At 46.8% G+C, this 21157-nt stretch overlaps 2 protein-coding genes across 4 annotated transcripts in view; one reads left to right on the forward strand and one right to left on the reverse strand.

Annotated features, from left to right (window-relative positions):
• Window positions 1–588: 588 nt before the first annotated feature.
• Window positions 589–9167, forward strand: CD8A (CD8 subunit alpha). The gene is made up of 7 exons (XM_070573307.1): window positions 589–752; window positions 3162–3358; window positions 3447–3812; window positions 4437–4562; window positions 4783–4890; window positions 5506–5536; window positions 7864–9167. Exons 1-7 carry the CDS (start codon window positions 589–591, stop codon window positions 7913–7915), a joined length of 1044 nt encoding a protein of 347 aa, XP_070429408.1. The 3' UTR covers window positions 7916–9167.
• A 6548-nt stretch (window positions 9168–15715) lies between these two features.
• The window catches only part of RMND5A (required for meiotic nuclear division 5 homolog A), a 62885-nt gene continuing 57443 nt past the window's right edge, over window positions 15716–21157 (reverse strand). The window contains exons 9-10 of one of the 3 annotated variants that reach the window (XM_070573687.1): window positions 20081–20168; window positions 15716–19595 (exon numbers count right to left, since the gene is read on the reverse strand). In XM_070573687.1, the coding sequence (XP_070429788.1) occupies window positions 20105–20168 (64 nt within the window). In that variant the 3' untranslated portion in view covers window positions 15716–19595; window positions 20081–20104. Of the gene's footprint in view, window positions 20169–21157 lie in introns of all 3 variants that reach the window. The other 2 variants (XM_070573686.1, XM_070573688.1) reach the window with 2 other exon arrangements.

A 21157-nucleotide genomic window follows, 5' to 3' on the forward strand; every position in this document is an offset into this window, starting at 1 on the left:
AGACCACTGCAAAAGTCCAGGCAAAAGATAATAGTAGCCTAGATGAACTTGGAGGTCTGGGGTGGAGGAAAGCAGGAGTGACAGAGGTGAGGTAAAATCATCAAGTCTTTGTGACTGAGATAAAGCAAGGCTCTGACAACTCTAGGGTTCCAAAGCCTTTCTAGGTCCAAACAAGCTAACTCCTTCCAAGGAGACACTAACATCTCCAAAGACCTAGATGGGCAAAGGGAGAGAGTGGGCCGCTTCCACAGCCGTGATTCCAGGTTGTCCCTGAGTCAGCATCTTCGGAACTGTGGCACAGAGCCCTGATTAATTTCCCACCGCTGCCCTGCCCAGCTGTACATTCTGAATATGTCTTTAATTCATGCTAATTAAAATGACTTCATTTCCATGTTTTAAGAACAAACACTTTGAGAAAAACAAAGACCTGTTTAATTCAGTGTAGAAACTGGTTACTCCCTTACCCTGTCTCTCTCTGGATGTTTTCAAAAATAAGGGGCTTGCTTGACAGAGTTCAGCTGTTCTCATGTCTTCACGCCATCCCTCGGGACTGCCGCAGCGTGGGCTGTGGAAGGTTACCTGGTAGTCATGGGCTGGCCCCACCCAGCGCTCTGCACACCTGGCCCTCCAGCAAGCAAGCATCCCCAGGACTTGCACAATTGCATCTGCTCTCCGGCCTGCTGCAGGGAGGATGTCATTGTGGTTACCTTGAGACTGCACCACACTCTCATTGGGGTCACAAAGCCTCCTTGGTGGGTTTGACGTGCCCCCCCATCAATCTCTGTACAAAGGGGCTGCCACCCCCAAGGCTGACTTTTTTCTTTACTGCAAGGCTGGAAGGACTCCAAGCCAGCTGCAGCTCACTTCCGGGAGACTGAGATGGGACTACTCTATTTTCAAGCACTGCACCCCATAATCCGGCCATCATCTTACTCAGGGACCTGGTTCCCAAGCTCCAAATAGCTGCCGGTTGACTCTGGCTCCCCTCCAATGCTTCCTCCAGAGGGCGAGGGATACTTCCATGGCTGGTCAGCCTCTCTACCACCCTCCTGATTTCCTCCTTTGGCCAGCAGGGCCATTTGACACTCCTCCTGCAGTGGGAACAGAGAGGCAAAATGGCAAACTATCTAAAATGAGGATTGCCGCGTTGGTAGACTTGGCTGTTTCCTTTTCATCCTCATTCATGTGAGTTAAGGGACAGCACTGTCTACACAGCCAGGGATACACACACACACACACACACACACAGAGGCATACGCACATACATGCACATATGCATACATCTATATGCCAGGGGATCCACTGCTGTGTATCGCAGTCATAACCATCATTTCAAAGAGTTTTTCTTCCCCAACCTCCCTCATCTTCCATTTGGAAATGTGACATGTACTGGTGCAAGTCCTCAATGATACAAATACATTTATCTACTACAGCCTTGCTAGCAATTGCAAAAATTGAGAAACTGCTTAAACGTCCACTAACAGGAAAGCTAAATTATGGAACATCCATGTAAAAGGCATTCATTTAGAGGAATGGGGTAGATTTACATGTGCTGACATGAAAAGCTTTTTTCTTCTTCTACTGTCAGATAAGTAAGGAAACTTGCAAAAAATATACACAGTACAACCACAGTTGTCTAGAATGACATAAAGGTCTGTTTATGCACAGATGATATCTGAGGGACACACTCAACTCTGTTTTCTCTGGAGAATGGATGGTGGCGAGGAGAGTTGAGACAGGGAGCTTTCCCTGTATTCTTTTTTGTATTGTCTGAAGTTTTTCAAGCATATGTAACTCTTGTCATTGAAAAGATACTTTAAAAAACGTTTCTAAATATAAAATGTTAAAGGTCCCAAGTTAGAGACCCAAGAAGGGCTGGGGGGCACTGATATCAAAGTAATAATTTAGAAAAGTCCATTCAACACTCAAGTTCAGACCCCATGAGGGGAGTGCAATTCTGCAAACAGCTCAGCCCAAGCTGTGATGTGACATCTGGGGGGTGTCTGGGACATGGTGTGGGCAGAATTCCCAGGTGGGGCAGACACACGGAACAGATAATGCCAGGTGGCTCGACTCTAGAACCAAGCAGCACCCACTGTAGGATTCAAAGTGGGAAGACCTGGGAAGCCTGAAGAAACCGGAGGACGGCACCCCCTGGGGCTGGAAGGGTTCAGGAGAGCAACAGACAAAAAGGAAGGGGACACGTGCATGCCAGGGGGAGAGAGGGCCAACTGCCTCCAACCAAGCGCTCACCCAGGCTGCACACGTGTCCCTGCAGAGCACCCAGAGCTGGGGATACAGAGAAATGAGATTCAAGTCCCAGAGCACCAGAGCTGGTCCGAGGGCTTACACAGAACTGGTTCCAGGCAAAGGGAACAGCAAAGGCAAGAGAACCCGAGTGAGCACACAGCAGCAGGGGACTGGGCAGAGGCTGGGAGGGGCCAGCTCCTGCAGGCTCTGAGCTAAGCGAGGGTTGAGCTTCCAGCCAGTCCTACAGGTCATGGGAGGCTGCAGGAGTGACATTATCAGAGCTCCCTTATGAGAATAATGATCACAGCAGGGTGGCTGGAGCACTGGCCAGGAGAGACTAGTGCGGAGGTTGTTGCAATGGCCCCAAGAAGGGGTATGGCTGTGCGATGAGGATTAGCAGCTGGAGGAAAGCCCCAAGGGTGTGGTGGGCAGAGGACTGCCAGCCCCACCCTACGCTCTGGTGGCTGCTGCCCCATGAAACTCTCTTCACCGGAAGGGAGAAGGTCCTTCCTCGGTGAACACTCCGATGACCCGGTCCAAGAAGCGGGAGTCACTAACTCCTCTTCCTTCTCAGCCCTCGGTGCCCACTTTGCAGACAAAAAGCCCCAAGGTGACAGTGCTAGAGAGACTTGAAGTGAAGGCAAAGAAAGTGAATACTTCTCTCCCCTTTCCTGCTTACTCCCAGCCTCACTTCTTGAAATTTCTCTTTATCCTCTGTCTCTGTCACTGCCACAAAAGAGCCATTACCAACGGTCATTCCCAGCCCTTCTCCTCATGCTCAAACTCGCAGTTCTCAGCTGCCCCCAGCTGCCCCGCCAGGCTGCCTCGACGGCCTCCATTCGCGGACCCCAGCCCCCTCGCTGGGCTGGAAGGTGACAACCGCGAAAAGGAGGGCGACTCTCTCCTGATAGGGCTTCGGGTGACATCACATCCTCCAAACGTGAAATCGGGCTCCGTGGCCGGCCCAAGGGCGCAACTTCCCCCCTCCGCGCCCCCTCTGCTTCTGCGCGCCTCGGCTCCCGTGGGAACTTCGAGCTGAGCCGCGCCGGGGAGCGCGCCATGGCCGAGCCTGGGACCTTCCTGCTCCTGCCGCTGGCCCTACTGCTCCGTGAGTTTGCGACCCTCGGGAAAGGCGGGAGATGGGCTGGCGGGGGGCGCGGGGCTCCGGGCTCAGCCTCGCTGCCTGCCCTCTGCAGACGCCGTCCTCGCCCTTGGGTCCAACGCGTTCCGGATGACGCAGCCGGAGGGGCCCCCGCAACCGGGCAAGACGCTGAACCTGCGCTGCCAGGTGCTGCTGTCCAACCAAGCTCCGGGCTGCTCGTGGCTCTACCAGCGGCCCGGCCCCGCCGCCCGCCCGGTCTTCCTGATGTACATCACCAAAGGCCGGATCAAGACGGCCGAGGACTTGGACACCAAGAAGTTCTCAGGCGAGAGGATCCAGGACACCGTCTTCGGCCTCACCCTGCACCACTTCAGCGAGAAGGACCAGGGCTACTATTTCTGCTCGGTCCTGAGCAACTCGATAATCTACTTCAGCCCCTTCGTGCCCGTCTTCCTGCCAGGTCCGGGCGCTGGGGGTGCGGCACCTCTCGGTGGGGGGTTTGGGCTCACCTCTGAACCCGTTTTTCACACGGAGGCCCCGCTTTGGAGCCTCTTAACGCCCCTGAGGGCTACTTACTGTTCCCATTTCACAGACGAGGAAACTGAGGCTAAGGTGCGGCTGGGTAGGGACTGAAAGGATGACTCTTTAGGTCCGGCCGATGTGGGCTCGAGTTTAGGTGCTTGTGTGAGCCCAGGCAAGTTACTTAAACTCTCTGAGTCTTCATTTGCTCGTCAGGAAAATGAGTCTATCAACCCGAATCCACAAGGTTCCCGGTTGAGCCCTGGAGAGAGGCTGGGTGGAGGGGAAAGGGCTCCTGCGTTCCCGTCCGAGGCGCCAGGTGCGCTTCGCGGAGCCCGGGACGCAGCAGGCTACCGCGCCCGCCGCGAAGGGGTCAGCGCGAATCCGGGAGGTCCCACCCGGTCTCTCCTGCTCTGAGCGCAGAGTGCGGCGCGGGCAGCAGTCTGTCGCTCCTCCAGTGGAAAACCAGGAGGAGGCGCCCCGTTGGGCAAAGGTGGGGAGCTGGGGGGAGACTCGCGTCCCCAGCCCCAGCCGGACCCCCAACCACGCTCTGTTGCTCCCGCAGCTAAGCCCACCACGACGCCCGCGCCGCGACCACCCACGCCGCGACCACCCATGCGGGCGGCCACCAACGCGTCGCAGCCGGTTACTCGGCGCCCAGAGACGTGCCGGCCCGCGAAGGGCAGCCCGGGTGAGGCGGGCGCAGGGCCCCCGGGAGGGGGTGAGCCAGGGGCCGTGCGGACCGCAGGGAGAGCCCCTGCCAGGGCCAGCCCTGATCCTAGAAGTAGAGCCGTAGGCTAAGTGGTTGGGAAACCAAGCTCTGGAGCCCGGAGACGTGCCTGGACTGGCGGGGTGGGGTGGGGGATCCCGGGCTCGCTCCTAAATGTCCGCGTCTTCGGTGTCGACAGTAGGTAAGAAGTGGCTGGACTTCGACTGTGATATCTACATCTGGGCTCCCCTGGCTGGGACCTGCGCGGTCCTTCTCTTGTCACTGATCATCACCATCATCTGCAACCACAGTAAGTCCTAGGGAATCACGGCGGGGAGGGGTCTGCCCCACTGCGGCCCTTTGCGCCGCCTGCTCCAGCTCCCCTTGCGGCTTGAGATTTCTGGGACTGCGGAGGTGCATCGGAGGTCCAGGCACAGCTGATTTCTTTCCTAGAGACAGAGCTCGGGAAAGCCCCTGCCTGCCCCTTTTTCCACTCTGGGGGAGGTTTTTAGGAAGACAGAGCCCTAGCCCCGGAGCAGCAGCCACAGGTAAAATCCTGCAGCGAGCGCAAAGTCCCCGCTTGTGACAAACGCAGGCGCGGGAAGGGGCCGCCGTGGCCCCGGGACCAGTGCCCAGGCAGGCTGGGTCAAAAACACGACGGGCTGAGATTTACCCTTGGCTCCTTCCCCCGCGACCCCCCTACCCTGCTTTGGATCCCACGCAGGCGACTGGACTAACTCCATTCACCCGCACCTGTATTTGCAATGTTTTTTAAATAGATGAGAAGAGGGATGGAAAGGAAGCCCTCCCCTGGACTCTCAAGAGTTATAATCCTAAAGAAATAGGAAAAGAGAAGGAGAAATTATATTGGGGACTATGGGGGGTAGGGATACAGTTGCTTTATCACTTTTTTTTCCTCATCCAGGGAACCGAAGACGTGTTTGCAAATGTCCCAGGTGAGTCTCTTAGAACCCCTGGGCATGCTAACCCCGGGCAGCCCTGGGCACAGGTCCTGGCTTCCCAAGCAGCAGGTGGTGGGAAACGTTCCCAGAGAGAGGCCACGGCAGTGGAGTCCTGGGGGCGGGGAGTCAGCATGGTGCCGCAGCAAAGAGAGGCAGAAGGCAGGACAGGTGGAGAAAATGGAGGCCCAGGTTGAGCTGCTGGGGAGAGCAGTGTGACTTCGGTAAACCTTCTTCTTATGTGGCCTAGCACCAAAAAACCCATCTGAAGGATGTCCCCAGTTAATCCTAGCTCCCCGAAAGATGTGGGGGCTCTTTATCTAGACGATTCCAGCTGGGTTTTGTTGTTTTCTTAAGAGAATTTTTTTTGCTACTTGTTTGGTCTAGTTTCTTGAGAGTCAATCTTTTATCACCTGAATCAAATAAATAATGGCCTGGGTTCCTAATTTCCCTATGCCAACGCAGAGCTTTGATTTGCTGCTGAGGACTGGAGTGGAAGAGGAGGGGACCAGAGGCAGGGGCAATTAGCTATCTGGCAGCTCAGGTGACTCCCCCATCCAATTCCAGCCCATGATCATTCTGAAATGATCAGGAAAAAAGTAAAAACAAAAGCCAGTGTCGGGAAGAGAGGAGAGAGGCCTCAGTCCCCACCCCTCACCCCGCTCCTTCGTGCACAGGCTGAGGCAGCCCTGTGCTCACGTCTAAGGAGCCCCTGCTCCAGCCCCACACTGAGATGGGGGTGACATTCAGCGTCTGTCTTATCCTCACAGCAGCCCCATCTCACAGAGCACTGGCTCAGAGATCAAGAAACATACCCAAGGTGGCAGAGACATGCTTAGACTTGGATTATCAATGATAATAATAATAATAACCATTTGATGAAAGCCTACAGTGAAACAGTTACTTGCTTTATATATATATATTTAATTTCAAGTTTAATAACAACCTTTAAAGTAGTTACTGTGGCCACCATTTTACAGATGAGGAAACTGAGGGTTGGGACATTTACTGACTTGTCCAAGGCCGTATTACCAGAAAGTAGCAGAGCTGCAATGTCTGTCTAAAGCTCAGGCTCCTTCTGGTGGTTGGGGGCTGGGGGTGGAGGGGGTTAAGGATAACCAACTATATTCACCTGTTCCTTTCAGTAGATGAAAATATTTCAGATTTTATACCTGGGGTTTGCCTTTCACACTCCTTGCTATGTCTCTGAAGGAACACAAATTCAACATCTTTTTTTTTTCTTTTTTGAGGAAGATTAGCCCTGAGCTAACATCTGTTCCCTTCTTCCTCTACTTTATATGTGGGATGCTGCCACAGCATGGCTTGATGAGCGGTGCTTAAGTCCATGCCCCGGATCCAAACCAGTGAACCCTGGGCTGCTGAAGCAGAGCGTGCGAACTTAACTGCTACGCCACTGGGCTGGCCCCATACATTATTATTTTTAACAACGGAAATGTAATGAACTTCTGGTGCATATGTTATAGGTGATATACCAAGGGGATAAAGACTTTAAAAACAGCGAAGGATTTTTAGCATTTTCAACACTTGAGGTGCAGTTGGAAGCTTTTGGAGGAGAACCATCCCTTCTATCTTTTCTGAAAATTCTCATTTTGAAATGAATAACTGAGAATAAAACTCTGCCCTGAGATATAAAGCTACGCAGATTACGCACAACTGAGTTCAGAGACCTGAGTTGATGTCCTGAGTGATGACGGAGGGCAGCTCAGCTTCAACAGAGAGGTTTTGGAGGAGGTTGTGTGTAGACACAACACTCATGATGAATTAGCACATTTAGGAGGCGCTAGCCCAGTACTGAATTAACACACATTTTTAGTGTGACATCAAATTTGGGTGTCAAAGGGACTTTAGGTAAAGTAGCTCTGCTTGCCTGACAGTAGTGGTTTGCTCACATCCTCTCTATTCCCTGTGATCTTCCTGGGGGCTGAGAATCAGGTCAGCTGGTGATTTTGGTTATGAGCCTCCTCTCACCTCCATGGGATCTTGACAAAGCCTCCAGGAAGCTACATTAACTGGGTTCAGATCCTGGCTCCACCACCTCCTAGTTATGTGACCTTGGGCACCTTCCCTAACCTCTCACTCCCAGTGCCTACTCCCCAGGTTGCTGTGAGGATTAAACAAGATGGTACAAGTAAGGCGCTTGGCAGGGTTGCTGAGGTCATTCACCCAGTCCCCTGCTGCTGCCCGAGGGACAAGTCCTCAGAACCTTGAAAGGCTGGGAGGCCGGGGAAGCTGGGTAGACAGAGATGGACGCGCTGCACTGCAGGAGCTCTTGCTGCAATGATGGTCGCCTGCCTCTCTTTCAGGCCCCTGGTCAGACCGGCAGGCAAGCCTACCACTTCAGAGAGATACGTCTGACATGGCGACAGGCCTTGTGCAACAGCCACTACAAGCACTCAAACTGAGAACTCTCTGCACGAGGAGAGCAACAGTCCTTCCCTTTTGGTTTTTCCAGCCTTCCTTCCTTATGTATTCATTGTCATTATTATTTTTGTGGGGGTGGGGTGGGAAGGGTTTCTTTTTCTTCATGTGTTTACTTTAATTGATACAAAACAAGACTATCTAATGTCAATGGTACACCGCAAGGGTTACAGTACCGTTGTGCAAACATGCTGGGGTAAAGTGCGGGCAGGCCAGAGCTACCGCAAGCTGTGTTCTCAGAATCAGGCTGTTAGAGCTGGCAGGGGGCCTCAGCCCCCACTCAGCCCAAACCTCTTTCTCACCCATTTTAGGAGGGAGGAGGCTGAGGTCCAGAAATGGGGAGCAGCTTGGCCATTCAGGTCTTTCTTCCGGAGGCCTCTGTCTCAGCATGAGGTGCTGTGTCTCAAACGGCAAGGGAACGAGTTATTTCTTGAGCACCTGTGATACACCCGTTACTGCACCCAGAGCTCTGAGAAGGTAATGAAATAAGGCAAGGGAGCTTCTGCCTTGGACAGAGTTCTATAACATAGCTGGACAAACTTCTTCATAATCAAGTGTGAAACTGTATAGGCAGGAATTCCTCAAATAGATGGAAGGGGTGAACCGAATCTCTAAAGAAAACCTCTGTGAGATCCCTCAGTGGAGACAAAATGGCTCTCCCAGGCTTTGCGTTGCAGAGGGACCCAGGAAAGAGGAGAGGCCACCTCTTTACACACATGATTTGGGCTTCAGGAAAGTTGAACAGAGGGCCTCCTGAATCCCTAAACTTGAGATGCCATATCTGAATGTGCTCCTGGGGTCACGAATGACTCTTTAGTTTGTAAAGGCAGAATTGTCAGCGAGCTGCCAGCACAGCCCCTGGCCTCCCCTTGCCCAGCGGATGTGAGGATGTGGCAGAACAGATTGGTGAGGAGGCTAAGAGCGGAAAGTGCTGCCCTGCACATGCATTTCCGTCCTCAGAGTGCGGCACAAGAAATGTGTGCTCGTTGCAAGAAAAACTAACACAGATAAGGAAATAAAGATCACCAGTAATTCTTTACCTCAGATGTAATCCATTGTTACTATTATGGCGTACATTCTTCCTGATTATTTTCTATGCATAAATGTAAAATATATCCTTGGCTTTTTAAAAAGTGGGATTGCATTATGCTTTCATAAGTGGCTTTAATAAACAAACATTTATAGCATACGTTTTAATGGCAAAATAGCATTCCATTTTTGGTTGTACCATCATTTATAATAATATAATAATAATATAGTAATAGTTAACTACTACTCAGCATTTGTTTTCAATTTTTCAGTACTATAGTAACACTACTAAAACTTTGCACACCCCTTTGTTTCTTTAGGATAAATACCTAAAAGTAATTGAGTCGGTCCACACCTTCACCCTGGACTCCCCATTTTCACATCAATTAGAACAGATTAGCCTCTTCTTGCATCACCTTTTCTTGAATTCTAATTCTTGGTAACAGAGGAACTGACACTCTCTCATAAATCACAAAATCTTCATTCTCGTAGTTAGGTAACATACCTACCGAGAAGCGCGCACATCCTAAGTGTACAGCTCCAAGTTCACTAAGTGAGCACACTCATATAGCTAGCACCAGGCCAAAAAGAGAACGTCCTCTGCCCTATAGAAACTGCCTCCCACAATCTTAATTTTTAAAATCAAGATACTTTTAGAGAACAGGAAGTGAGAGGAAAAATGTCCCAAACATGAGAAAGCAGAAGTGAAAGCTGAAAAACTTCCTATGAAATGAAGTTTCTTGCCCCCACCTCCCTGAACCTATCCAGCTGACCAGAACCAGGGGACACACCGGGGACTGAAGGCCCGAGGCCCAGCTTGGAGGAGGGCCAGGCTCAGGGGCCTCCTGCGGAAACGGGGCCTGGGTTCTGGGCTGTCTCTGGGTTCCCTGGAAAAGGCAAGGAAGAGCGTCCTGGAACAGCCACTCCCCTCCTCACGGGAGAAACTCGTGAGCATGGCTGTGCAGGGAGCACGAGTGTTGAAGAATCTGGGCCAGGGCATTTCCCTCATGAGGGGCATTTCCTCTTCAACCTGCAGCTTGAGCAGTGAGCAGCCGAGGAGCCACATTGAGAGGCTCCCGAGAGAGTTAAATACTTACTGATTTTTTCATACCCCCTAAAAAAGTTTCATTTACCACAAATAAAATGGTAAACAATAATTTGGAGATTAAAAGTATCAACATAGGAAAAAGTATTCATTCAAGTTGGCCCCCAGGACCAGGGAGAAAATAGAAAACCAAGCTGCAGGCCATGAGGCTAAAGCATGCTAAAGGTGGGCTCTGAATTTAGGCTCGGGGCTTGCTACCACCGCATGTCCAACTGTTTGTTTACACACGGGGAAGGAGCACCAGACAGTTCCAAGCTGGCAGCCTCAGGTCTAAGAGTCATTTTTCACTTGCCAATCTCTGGCCTGAAGCATACAATGTTTCTACAAATTCTCCTGTGTGTAAGATGCCCACAACACAGTTCTGAACCCTGAAAAACAGTTAGTAGAGAAATTACCTCTCCATCATGCCATAAATTTGGTATCAGCTGGCTGGAATCCAGCCTCGGTGTGGTTCATGTAACAAACATTCACTCATTTAACAAAACATATCCTATTTGTGGAAGGAAAAAAACAGAGAAGTTTGTCGGTGTTTTCTCCAGCTGTTAAACCGCTCTCAAGAGAACTCACCCTACCCTCGGAAATCTTGAGTGACTCTTCGAGCAGCAAGTCAGGGAGAAATCTCCGTTTGCTACAGCAGGAAGCTGCCCCTCCCTCCTGCCCTGGGCCGTGTGCAAATCCTTCCCGGCACACAATTTTACGACCACCTGGGGCAGGCACCACTTACCCTGCTCCTAAAAGCAGGCTGGAGCAGCGTCTCTCCATCAAAGGGAACTAAAGGAGGCCAGGACTGCCTTAGATTCGGTTAAACACTGGCTCTGCTACTCAGTAAGTGTGTTCTCTGGCAAGTGACTTCATGTCTCAATACCTGTTTCCCTACCTGTAAAACGAGGGCAATAATAGTTTCCACCTCAAAGGGTTGTTGGGAGGAATGTATGAGTTTACATATTTTTTTCCCCAAGTGGCTAGAATAGCTCCTGGAACATGGTAAAGTAACAAATAAATATATGCTGAAAAAATGACCTTGTACTGAGTTTTTCAAAACCAGTGTTGTACTAATTACGCTTTAAATGCAGCCACATGTGTCTGAGTCTGCCTATTTGTATTCTCAAAGAGGGGTACACAGTAACCATCCCCGATGGATACACGCGTTATTATCTTACCCAGGGATCTCAGCGCCCCAGTGTGTGGGAGGGCAACCCTTCCCAAACATCTCACAGGAGCTCAGTCCCAGACAGGTGCGGCCCTCGGCACTGTCTCACCTGAAGCTCCCCTCAGCCTCGCATTCCATCACCACCCGCTGTGCTGCTCAGGGCTGTCTATCCATTGCACAGAGCTCTACCATGTCTAGAGCAGGTGGAGGAGGCTGCCAGAGTAGGAAAAGCATGTGCTGACCCACTGTGCCATCTCAGCACCTACTGAATCCCCTATCCCTTTGGGCGTATCTCATCTGTGCCTGCCAGTTACTCGCTCCTCTTTCCTGCTCTCCCTTAGCTGGCTGTGACCTGCAGAGGTCATCTGCCTTATGTTTTACTGACAGTAAAACACCAGTTATTTGGCACTCACCACAGGCAGGTATCTCATTTAAGCTTCATCAAAACTATGAGGTAGAACTAATATCATTCTACTTTACAGATGAGGAAACTAAGGCACAGAGGTTTCTATCAGTTGCCCCAAATCACACAATTAGACTCAGGTCTAATCCCACAACCCAAAATCTTAACAGGCTCTGCTGTATTGAATACTCTGCAGTCTTTTGCAAATTTCAAAATCAGATGAATACAATTTTTAAATTCTCTAAAAATCTATAAGCACCTCAAAACCAAAGGTACTTTCTACCTACACAGCCTAAGATCAAAAACAAAGGTCGCCACCTGCTCTGAAATGAAACAAATGGGAAGGAGAATGTTCTAGAACAAGAGTAGAGCAAGGGTTGTGTCTGAAGTTAGTGCAAATACCACAAATACCACCAGGGTCTAACAAATGCACCTAGAGGTATGTCAGTGACAGCCAACTCTTTGTTGAGTATCTCAATGCAGGTGGAAGGTCGCACCAACTGCTGGCGCTGACGGCTTAATTCTGCTACACAAACGAAATTTCATTGGTTTCCTGGGTGAAATACAGTTAAGTGTGGCAGAGACTGCAAGTTGCTTTCTTAACAACCACTCTCCTCTTCTTCCTAACAGAACCCTCATTTTGTTACAGGTGGCAATGTGCCCAGCTAAGACTACATTTCCCAGATGTCCTTGCACTCAAGTGTGGCTAATAAGTTACTAGGAGGAGCTTCCAGAAAAGACTCTTCAAAGGGGTTACTCAAATGGGAGCTTGCTCTCTTCCTACTCCCTTCCACCTCCTCCCTGTCCGAAACACAGTTATGATTAGACACTGAGGTGATACTGAGGCCACATGTTAAGGCTGTGGGGTAGAAAGACGGGAGGCTGGGTCCCTGATGGCATAAAGCCACCACACAAACCCTACACAGCCTTCTCCACACACGCTGCTCACTGGTGCACACTAGCCAAGTCAAAGGCCCCCAGCCCACATTCCGAGCCACCTCTGAAAGCTTTCATGACAATTCGATCATTTCCCGTGAAAGTCCTCTTCAGGGGAGATCAGCAGCTCATTAATCTAAAATAACCAAAAGCAACAGGGTCTTGTGCTTAAGAATGAAAGTAACCTAAAATGCATTTCTAATCTGTCCAGGAGGGGAAAGACCCCAAAATGAATGAGAAAGCTCCTGAAATGATGAGTCCTGAACGCTGACAAATACCATGTTTCCTTTTAAGGAACGTTTCTGCTTTAGAGGGGAAACGACACCCGAGTCCTTCATTGGAATGGCAGTGCTTGCATGGTGGCTGAACGGAGTCTTCAAATGGAGTAAGACGACCAATCCCAACGGGAAATTGGCAGAACATTACACAATTCACACGGTGGACGAGACCAATATACGTAAGGAGAGCATGGTGAAGCTAGAAATTCACCCTCCGAGAAAATGTGGACAATAGAAAGAAATGGGGATATATTTTAGAATACCAGAGCAAGGATGTGCATCACTCAAGTGACAAGAACACCTTAAGGCCTCTCTAAACTACAAAAGCATTCAGAGCACAAACTTTGTGTGACAAAAACATCATTTTGCTGTATTTTCTGTCTTGTTCACCACTCTATCTCCAGCACCTACAAAAGCACCTGGCACAAGATCAATGCTCAACAAATACTAACACACCCATAATAGCTACTGTACTGGCTTCCCCGCCTCCAGCCTAATCCCCTCCCCAACCACCTTTCATCCCACTAAAGCCAGAGTGGGCCTTAAAAATACACAACTCACCTCTCTTCTCTCACATAATCTTACACAATCTCCCTTCTCTTCCCTCCCATTATCCTCCAGTAGTTAGGTCACTGGTGGGAATTAACCTCGCTACACGGTCTTCGTTCCCCACTTTTCTTCCAGTGGTCTGTAAGCTCCAGGAGGCCAAGGATCCTGTTCTCTCTCAGTGCCCGGCACTTAAAAAAACCCCGTGTTGAATGACTGAAAGTGCCATACTACGATATGTTAAATATTTTCTGCCTTTAACATAGATACATCTGTTTATGTTATTAAAACAAAGGATTCTATTGCACAAGCCAATATTTAGCATGAAGCACTTTGCACTTTTCTAAGCTGGAAGAAAGCATAGCTAAGGAAACTCAAAATTTCCTGACACATAGGAGCTCCTACTTAGACAATACTTCTAACGTGTAGATATATTACCCTATTTGGCAGCAAAGAATACTCACAGGAGTAAAAGAAACACCCCACTGAAAGAAAATGCTTTTTCGGAAAAAGAAAAATAAAATACTTTCTAGCATACATATATTGACAGAGATTTCAAAGTAGCTTTGTGAATGGATCATTGCATCATTGTCCCTTAATGCAAGGCAAATCTCGATCCATTAGCAGGTCATGAAATCAATTCAGTCTTGATGAGCATTAAAGAAATAATAAAAGAAACAGAAAATATCAGAGTGGGTCACACATTATGAGCATTAAACAATTCCGTAAAACTTATTTCAGAACTATACACTTTGTGTGTATAGAGGGTTATTACATTAAATTTATTTCTTACTGGGTGCCAGGAAAAAAAAGTTAGGAAAGTGTGCCCCCTGGGAAGTGCCATTTCTGTTTGCTGGGCCACTGTTTACCATCAAGCTTCCCTACGTCCGGCTGGGGGCAGGGGACATCTGATGACTGCTTTGTCTAAAGGTTCCTTTTCAGTCTTTATTTTGTCCTGACACAAATCCGCTGTTTTGCATCTTTGGTGCTCATCCCTCCCCGTTTTGGTTGGGAGGGAGTGGAAAATGCCTTTTGCCACACCACGCCACAATACAACACTCCCTCGATTACCTGAATGCTTAAAGAAATGCACTGATTTTTAAAATAACTGCACTAAAACAGAGTTCAAAGCACAGTAAATTTAACTTTTCTTGATGACTCAGGACTTACTCATCAAGAAACGGGGAAGTTTTGCTGAGTACCCTCCATCCGCATCTGACACATTTAAGAGGAAGGATACACTTCCTGAAAGGGGGAGCATCCACGAGGCTCCCTGTGAGCAAAGCCAGTTTGCTCCTGAGCATGCAGATTCTGACTCAACAGGTGAGGGCTGAGGCCTGAGGGTCTGCATTTCTCACAGGCTCTCAGGTGGGGCCCACACTGCTAGTGAGCACCCTGGGTCCCGGAGAGCCCCTAGCGCTAGGTAGGGGATGAGATCTCTGGCCTGGCCTGCCAGGCCTCATCTACGCCACATGGGTCACTAGCTCCAAATGCAACTGGGTGGGGACCCACACTGAGGACCCACAATGGTTCCCATAGGTAGGAAACATTCTAAAATCTCAGATAAGAATGAGTTTCTCTCTAAAAGAATATATAAAAAAGAAACACAGATTCTTAGTTCCTACCAGCTTAGCTTGTCATTGAGTAGGACAGACAATTCAGCCTCTGTTCCTCCCTGGCAATGCTGAGTGTCCACAGCCCACTCCACCAGCAGCCTGGGTGGAGCTGTTTCAGGGCTCCTCTTCCCAGTCATACACCGTCACTCTGGTCTGAGGGTCCCAGCCATCCACAGGACGGGCGTCAGGGCACAGGAGCCTGGAAACACTAACAGTCCCCTCCTTAGAAACCAGGAAGGGTGCCCAGCTACCTCCTCTTCTCACACTGCTGGTGACACAGAAACAGGATGAGATGGTGACAAAGATATTTTCTTAAATTCTTTATACGCAGACCCTTAGCAACACAGAAAACAATGTTCTCTTCCCATAATTGGCATCCCCCTACTCCCTCCCTCACACCTGTCACCTGTCACATTTATACAGATTGGTTCCACAAAACACTTTTTAAATGTGCATTTCTTTAATTTTTAAAAATATACACACAGGAGAAGCCATGTGTTTTACATAGGAATACACACATTAACAAAGCATTTCTTATAGTTTTCCAAAACTCTATTATATCAGTCCGAAATTTATAAATTAAATATATTTGAACTTTTTAAGTTAAAATGAAATCCCTGAAACTACTGGATGTGTTAGACTTTTTCCACAATCAAATGAACAGAGAATATGAATATGGTTTGTGTTAAATAAGGTTTATTGTTAGCTTTATTGCCTATAGTCTATAAGATGCAACTTTATTGTGCCTTTGCAAACAGGATACATTTCTTAAAAAACTGATCAAAATTTTCCATACATATAGCTCTATGATAGATTACAGTGCAACACTATTCTTGTTACATAATTATAGAAATACTATAGAACCCAAGAGCACAGGGTAAGCAAAAGAAATACAATCCTGAGCCATCTGAACAAGATGATTTGATGAGTCCTTTTAGTGTAAGTTTAGAAAACATGGAGGAGAAAAAAAAATACATGCATACTGCAGTCATGAGCAAAATACATTTAAGTCTCTGTTCCTTGCTAGACACAGGTGGGGTAATGGTGAATTTCACACACATGCACACTCACTCACGCTCCCATTTTCTTCCCCCGCTTCCCTCCCATCCCCAATACATTCACTCCCACCCCTTCCCAAAAGAAAAGATCAGGCACTAAATCCTAGGGAAGCCCACATGTGCCTTGCTGGAGAATGTTAAGTGACTGCTAACGTAAGAGTGTAGGTCTTCATCCACGACACGAAACAAAGCATGTGCTATGAGCCAAAACCAGCTGCTTTTGCCTCTTTGGAAGTAAATGAAGCATATGCCCACTGCAGTCTAAAACTGTAGAGGGAAATGTTTGGAAAACAGAACTTTGTTTTCTCTCCCTATGTCTTAAAGTAAAATCAACAGTGGAAAACTCATCCTAAAACTAATTGCCTCATCTGCTATTAAAATACATTTGTCATTCTATTTTTGGTATCTATTCAATTATAGTTCAACAAGACAGTTCATGTACCTGCTTATGGTAAACACTATGGTACCACGTAAATCCCGCCACAGCTGGACAGGCTTAGGAAGCGCCAAACCTTCTACGTATTCCTTGCTAATGTTCCCTCAAGACCACAGCATTCTAGTGTTACCAAAGATAATGTACAAAGTAATGAAAGGTATTTGGTTTGTGTCTTCATCTTACACATCCCAGTGATGAAATTAATCAAACCATGCCTCTGTGCCTTCCCTGAAAATAACCTGAGTCTGCTGACTAAGCAGACTGACCAGCTTGACTATCAGTCCACTTAATCAGAGGTTGAGTTGGAAAGCTAGAGGACTAATGTCTACCAGCAGCCTGTCTTGTGCGGATAACCAAGAGTTCTTGGTTTCCGCAGTATTTACTATACCAAAGGCTGAAACCACTGAGGTGGCAATAACTCACAGCACAGGGATTACTGAAGTTCAACTGCATGACCTGTGGGACACCTGGAGAGAAAGAAGGATCCTCGTTCCCCACACAATTTGGTGTGGGTTTTAGTGTCACTGTATACATCAGCTGCTACTGAAAAACATCAAAACAAAAGATTTACTTCATAACTTTCTTATTTTCAATTAAATGCTCATACACTCACAAAATACTCACACACCCTATGAATATGCGGTGGCTCTTTTCAAAATTTTTAAAATCAAGAGGCACCAATACCCGTTCATTTATTTATTAGAAGTCTCAGATAATCACCACTAAAACAACAGAAATGGCATCTGTGATGATCACAGATTCATTCACAAAGGAGAAAAAATATCAAGACATCCTTAGCCACTGTTCTTCAGATTGTACTTGAAAGCACAGATGCTCTAGCTAATAAGAATCTAAGGATCTAACAATAAGGTTTTATTGGTCTAGCATAGTCCCATGGCCTTTGTCCACAACTGATAAATGGAAATGGTTCCTAGAGAAATTTAAGAAACCATTCTGAAATTCTGTTTTCAATATGATAATTAGTCTGACTGAAAAAACCTTGGCTCTATCATGACCTCTTGCAAGTGGAAACCGCGATGGGGAGCATCCTTCCACACTGCTGACATACACAGCCTCAGCGATGACCCGGGCCTGACACCACTGGTGAAGGTGTTTCTAGAGTAGGATGGACAGCACGTTGTATGTAGCATCTTTGGTTGAGGTCTGGCCTCTTCAAATCCACCTCTCCTTCACATTTAGTTACCAATGATTTTTAAGTCCATGCGTTTAAAGAAGGTCACTAGTTTTCACATTTGTGAAAGTGTCAGATCAAGAGTTGCGAAATTTTTGGCCCTAATCTTGCCCAGTGGGACTGCAAGGACCTTGCACAGGAAGCTGTACAATCAAATGCTTCAGTTAAAGCAAGTTCTGTTTAAAGTTTCAGGGCTGCACAGAAAACTGTCAACAGGATTCCAACACTGGGAGAGGGACAAAGCAGAGCACTGGCTTTTGTCCTTGAAAGTGGCCTGAGCCAACTATGTGAAGCGTCTGGCCACCAAAAATATTAACTACCAGCCTCTACAGCAATGTCTGTATTGTTCAAACCTCACGTGAAGCCAAAATGTTATGTAGGTGTTTAAGGTGAAAAGGTGAGAGTAAGGTGTTAATAAAGCTAAATCTGGCCTAGTGAGAAAAAGGTAAAAAAAGATGACACTCTGGGTTTTAATTCAAGGAAAAAATATATAATAAACCAGCTTTACATCCTCGGCCAGAGTACTGCCTGGGATCTTTACCTTCTCTTTTGAAGTCCAAGGAGCTTTTCTCTGCTCTCTTCCTTCACTGCCTTAGTGGGGAGAGGGTTCCAACAGGAAAGCAGAAACATGGGGCAGAAGTTGCTGTGAGGCCAAGACTGAGGTTGGACAAAGCGAGCACTCTGGGCAGGTCAATCCCGACTCCCGGCTAACCCACACAGCACACAGTAGCCCTCAACATAAGCCTGACCACACACAGCAATCGAGCAGGGCTTTTCCACAGTACTCCTTTCCTTTACACGCAAATCCCAGCTGTCCCGGGTAAACATTTCAGGATAAACCGTCCAGGCTGGTATTCTACTGCAAATGCCGTCAGTTTCCAATTAACTTAGCACCAAATCTGTTCTCTCCCTCCCCCTCAAACTAGGTCAATCTGTAGTTTAAAAATCTGAAGTGTCACGTTTCTCTTTGCTTCTGTGTTTTCTTCTTTTTCCATTTTCTCATGGTAGTTTTCCTACATTTATATTCAGTTCCATGTCAGATGAAATAAAGTTGCAAAATATTTGGTGATCTCCATATAACATTCTTCTCACAATGAAGTAACTTAATGGGTTTACGTCAGAATTATGTCCACAGAAGTCTTTTCCATATACTTCCTCACACAGAGAAAGACTCTTACAAATGGCTATTTCTGGACAGTGCATTAAACGAAGATACCTCACAAGAGAAAAGATCATCATCTGTATCCATTAGAATAACATACAGATTCACAGTCAATGAGATGATACACTTTGCAGAAGAGAGGCATTGAACAGTATACTATTCAAATACAAAAAACAGCAATAAACATATTCTGCACTACAGAAAATTTGCTAGCTTCTAACTTCAAAGATTTAAAGTAATGAGTCTGGTAACTGCACTTTAGGACTGGAACATGCTTTTTCCCTTCCAGATACACAATGTTTGATGCTGGTGCACGTATATATACACACACACAACACTGTGTCTGCAATGATATACAAATGCAATAGACAGCCAAGTCCTGAAGGCAGATTTCAGAGAATAGGGCTACCAAGACCAAGAGAGCAAATAGCAACTTAAGAACACTTCTAACTTCAGAATTTCATTTTATTGAACACACTTTTAAAATAAGCACCTCTTGGCAATAAAAGCAAAGAAACAATAGAACTCCTTCCACTCTGTTCTGGCGGAAACTTCTCACACCAACCTGCTAAATTCATGATGGAATTTTAAACAGGCAGCCCGCTGGGGCTACAAGCAGAGCTCAAACGCAAGTCTGCTGACTCCTCAGTGAGAGCTGGAGCAGAGGAAAACATCAAAAAGCAAATTTGGAATCTACCACAGCTTTCTTCCTTAAGCAAAAAAAAAAGGAAATTAGTTTTATAACCACAATTCAGTTTTTCAAACTTTTCTGAAGAATTTTCATTTAATTATGTATACATAACAGGAAATAAAGCTTTCTCACAAACATTCTTAATGCTTAACAATTATCAAGGAAATGACGAAAGTAAAAGCAGGAGGAATATTAAACACAGGTGGGGAGGTCAATTTCTGTTTCTGCTCTTAAAAAGTAAAAAAATCACCATATAATTAAGTACAAAAACCTGCATTGAATGACAACTGCTGGTGTATTTACTTGATCAGAAATGAAGACCAAGAATATAATAAAGCCCTATGATAATATTCGTCTGGAGCACTCCCCTCAGTGTGTATACACTAAAATGTTGGCAAAGTTTCTGGAGCATTAGCTTATATAAACACGAGAGTCCTTGGTTAGCTGCATTAAATGGAACGCTCTCTTCTGAAATGCGCCCCCAATTCAGTTTCACTTACAAGTTGCAAACTAAAGTTATTTCTTCAGAAAAATATCTGTTTGGCATCTCCTGGACTTTGTTCCATTGGACAATACGGACATTTTAATCTAAAGACAAGAAAGAAAACACCGAGTCAAGGAACAGGATCAGTACTAAGCATTCAATTTTCATCTAGTTATAGAACATCTTTAACAATTATACATCCACACACATACACACGTCTGTATTTTGCTTTGAGGGTTAACTGTACTTTCCCTTAAGATAACAGTCAAGCTTTGAAGGGTCACAAATAAATAGGATCCAAGCTAGACTCTAAACTGAAAGGCTCTTCTTCAGTGGAAATCAGTGAAAACCGTTCCATAAACAAAACAAAGACAACTGTTCTGAAAATTGTTTGTGAATTTTTTATCCTCCAGGGTTTGGGTTGAACCTGTCTCTAACTGAGTTTCAAAGGTAGTGGTCACACAGTCCACTCAGGTGCAGTAAAGCTGACGCCAGCTCCTGAGCCTACAAGGCATGTAGCCTACCGAGAGCAGCCTTAACATGCCTTGCCGTGGCACATGAAACCAGCATGGGCCAAACCAGGACGGAGAGCTGGCTGCTAGTCACCACCAATCTGCACTACCAGGGTTGTGCATGGCCTGGGAAGGGCACGAACAGCTTCGTTACATGCCAAAGCCTTCTCTTAAAAGAAAGCCTTTACCATAATGGGTCTGAAATGAACTCCAATGAAAAATTTTCTAGCTGCCTAAGCTGGAAATAAGCTTTTTAGACTTTAAAAGTTGGGCTCATTATATACAAAAGTTATAAATGTATATATCCTTTGAATTAGCAATTCTAATGCTATGAACTTAAATCACATATAAAGTAATTCACTTTACAGCAACAAAAAATTAAATGCTCATCAATAGGGAACTGGTTAAATAATTTATCATATTTCCATATGGTAGAATACTCTGCAGCTTTAAAAAAGAATGAGGGCTCTTTCTGTAGCATATAAAAGATCTCCAAGATATTAACACTAAGTGAAAAAAGCAAAGTTCAGAACAGTATACAGTATGATACCATTTGTGTAAAAAGGGTGGTGGGGGCGGGA

This window comes from Equus przewalskii, chromosome 14 (genome assembly GCF_037783145.1).
Source record: "Equus przewalskii isolate Varuska chromosome 14, EquPr2, whole genome shotgun sequence".
Taxonomy (NCBI): domain Eukaryota; kingdom Metazoa; phylum Chordata; class Mammalia; order Perissodactyla; family Equidae; genus Equus; species Equus przewalskii.

What these genes read in the sequence shown, in the direction of transcription:
- CD8A (XM_070573307.1), top strand. Translation starts at nt 589, where the DNA reads ATGGGCTGGCCCCACCCAGCGCTCTGCACACCTGGCCCTCCAGCAAGC. An exon ending in GCCCGCGAAGGGCAGCCCGG is followed by an intron (nt 4,563 to 4,782) that starts GTGAGGCGGGCG and finishes TGTCGACAGTAG; the next exon opens with GTAAGAAGTGGCTGGACTTC. An exon ending in CGTGTTTGCAAATGTCCCAG is followed by an intron (nt 5,537 to 7,863) that starts GTGAGTCTCTTA and finishes CCTCTCTTTCAG; the next exon opens with GCCCCTGGTCAGACCGGCAG.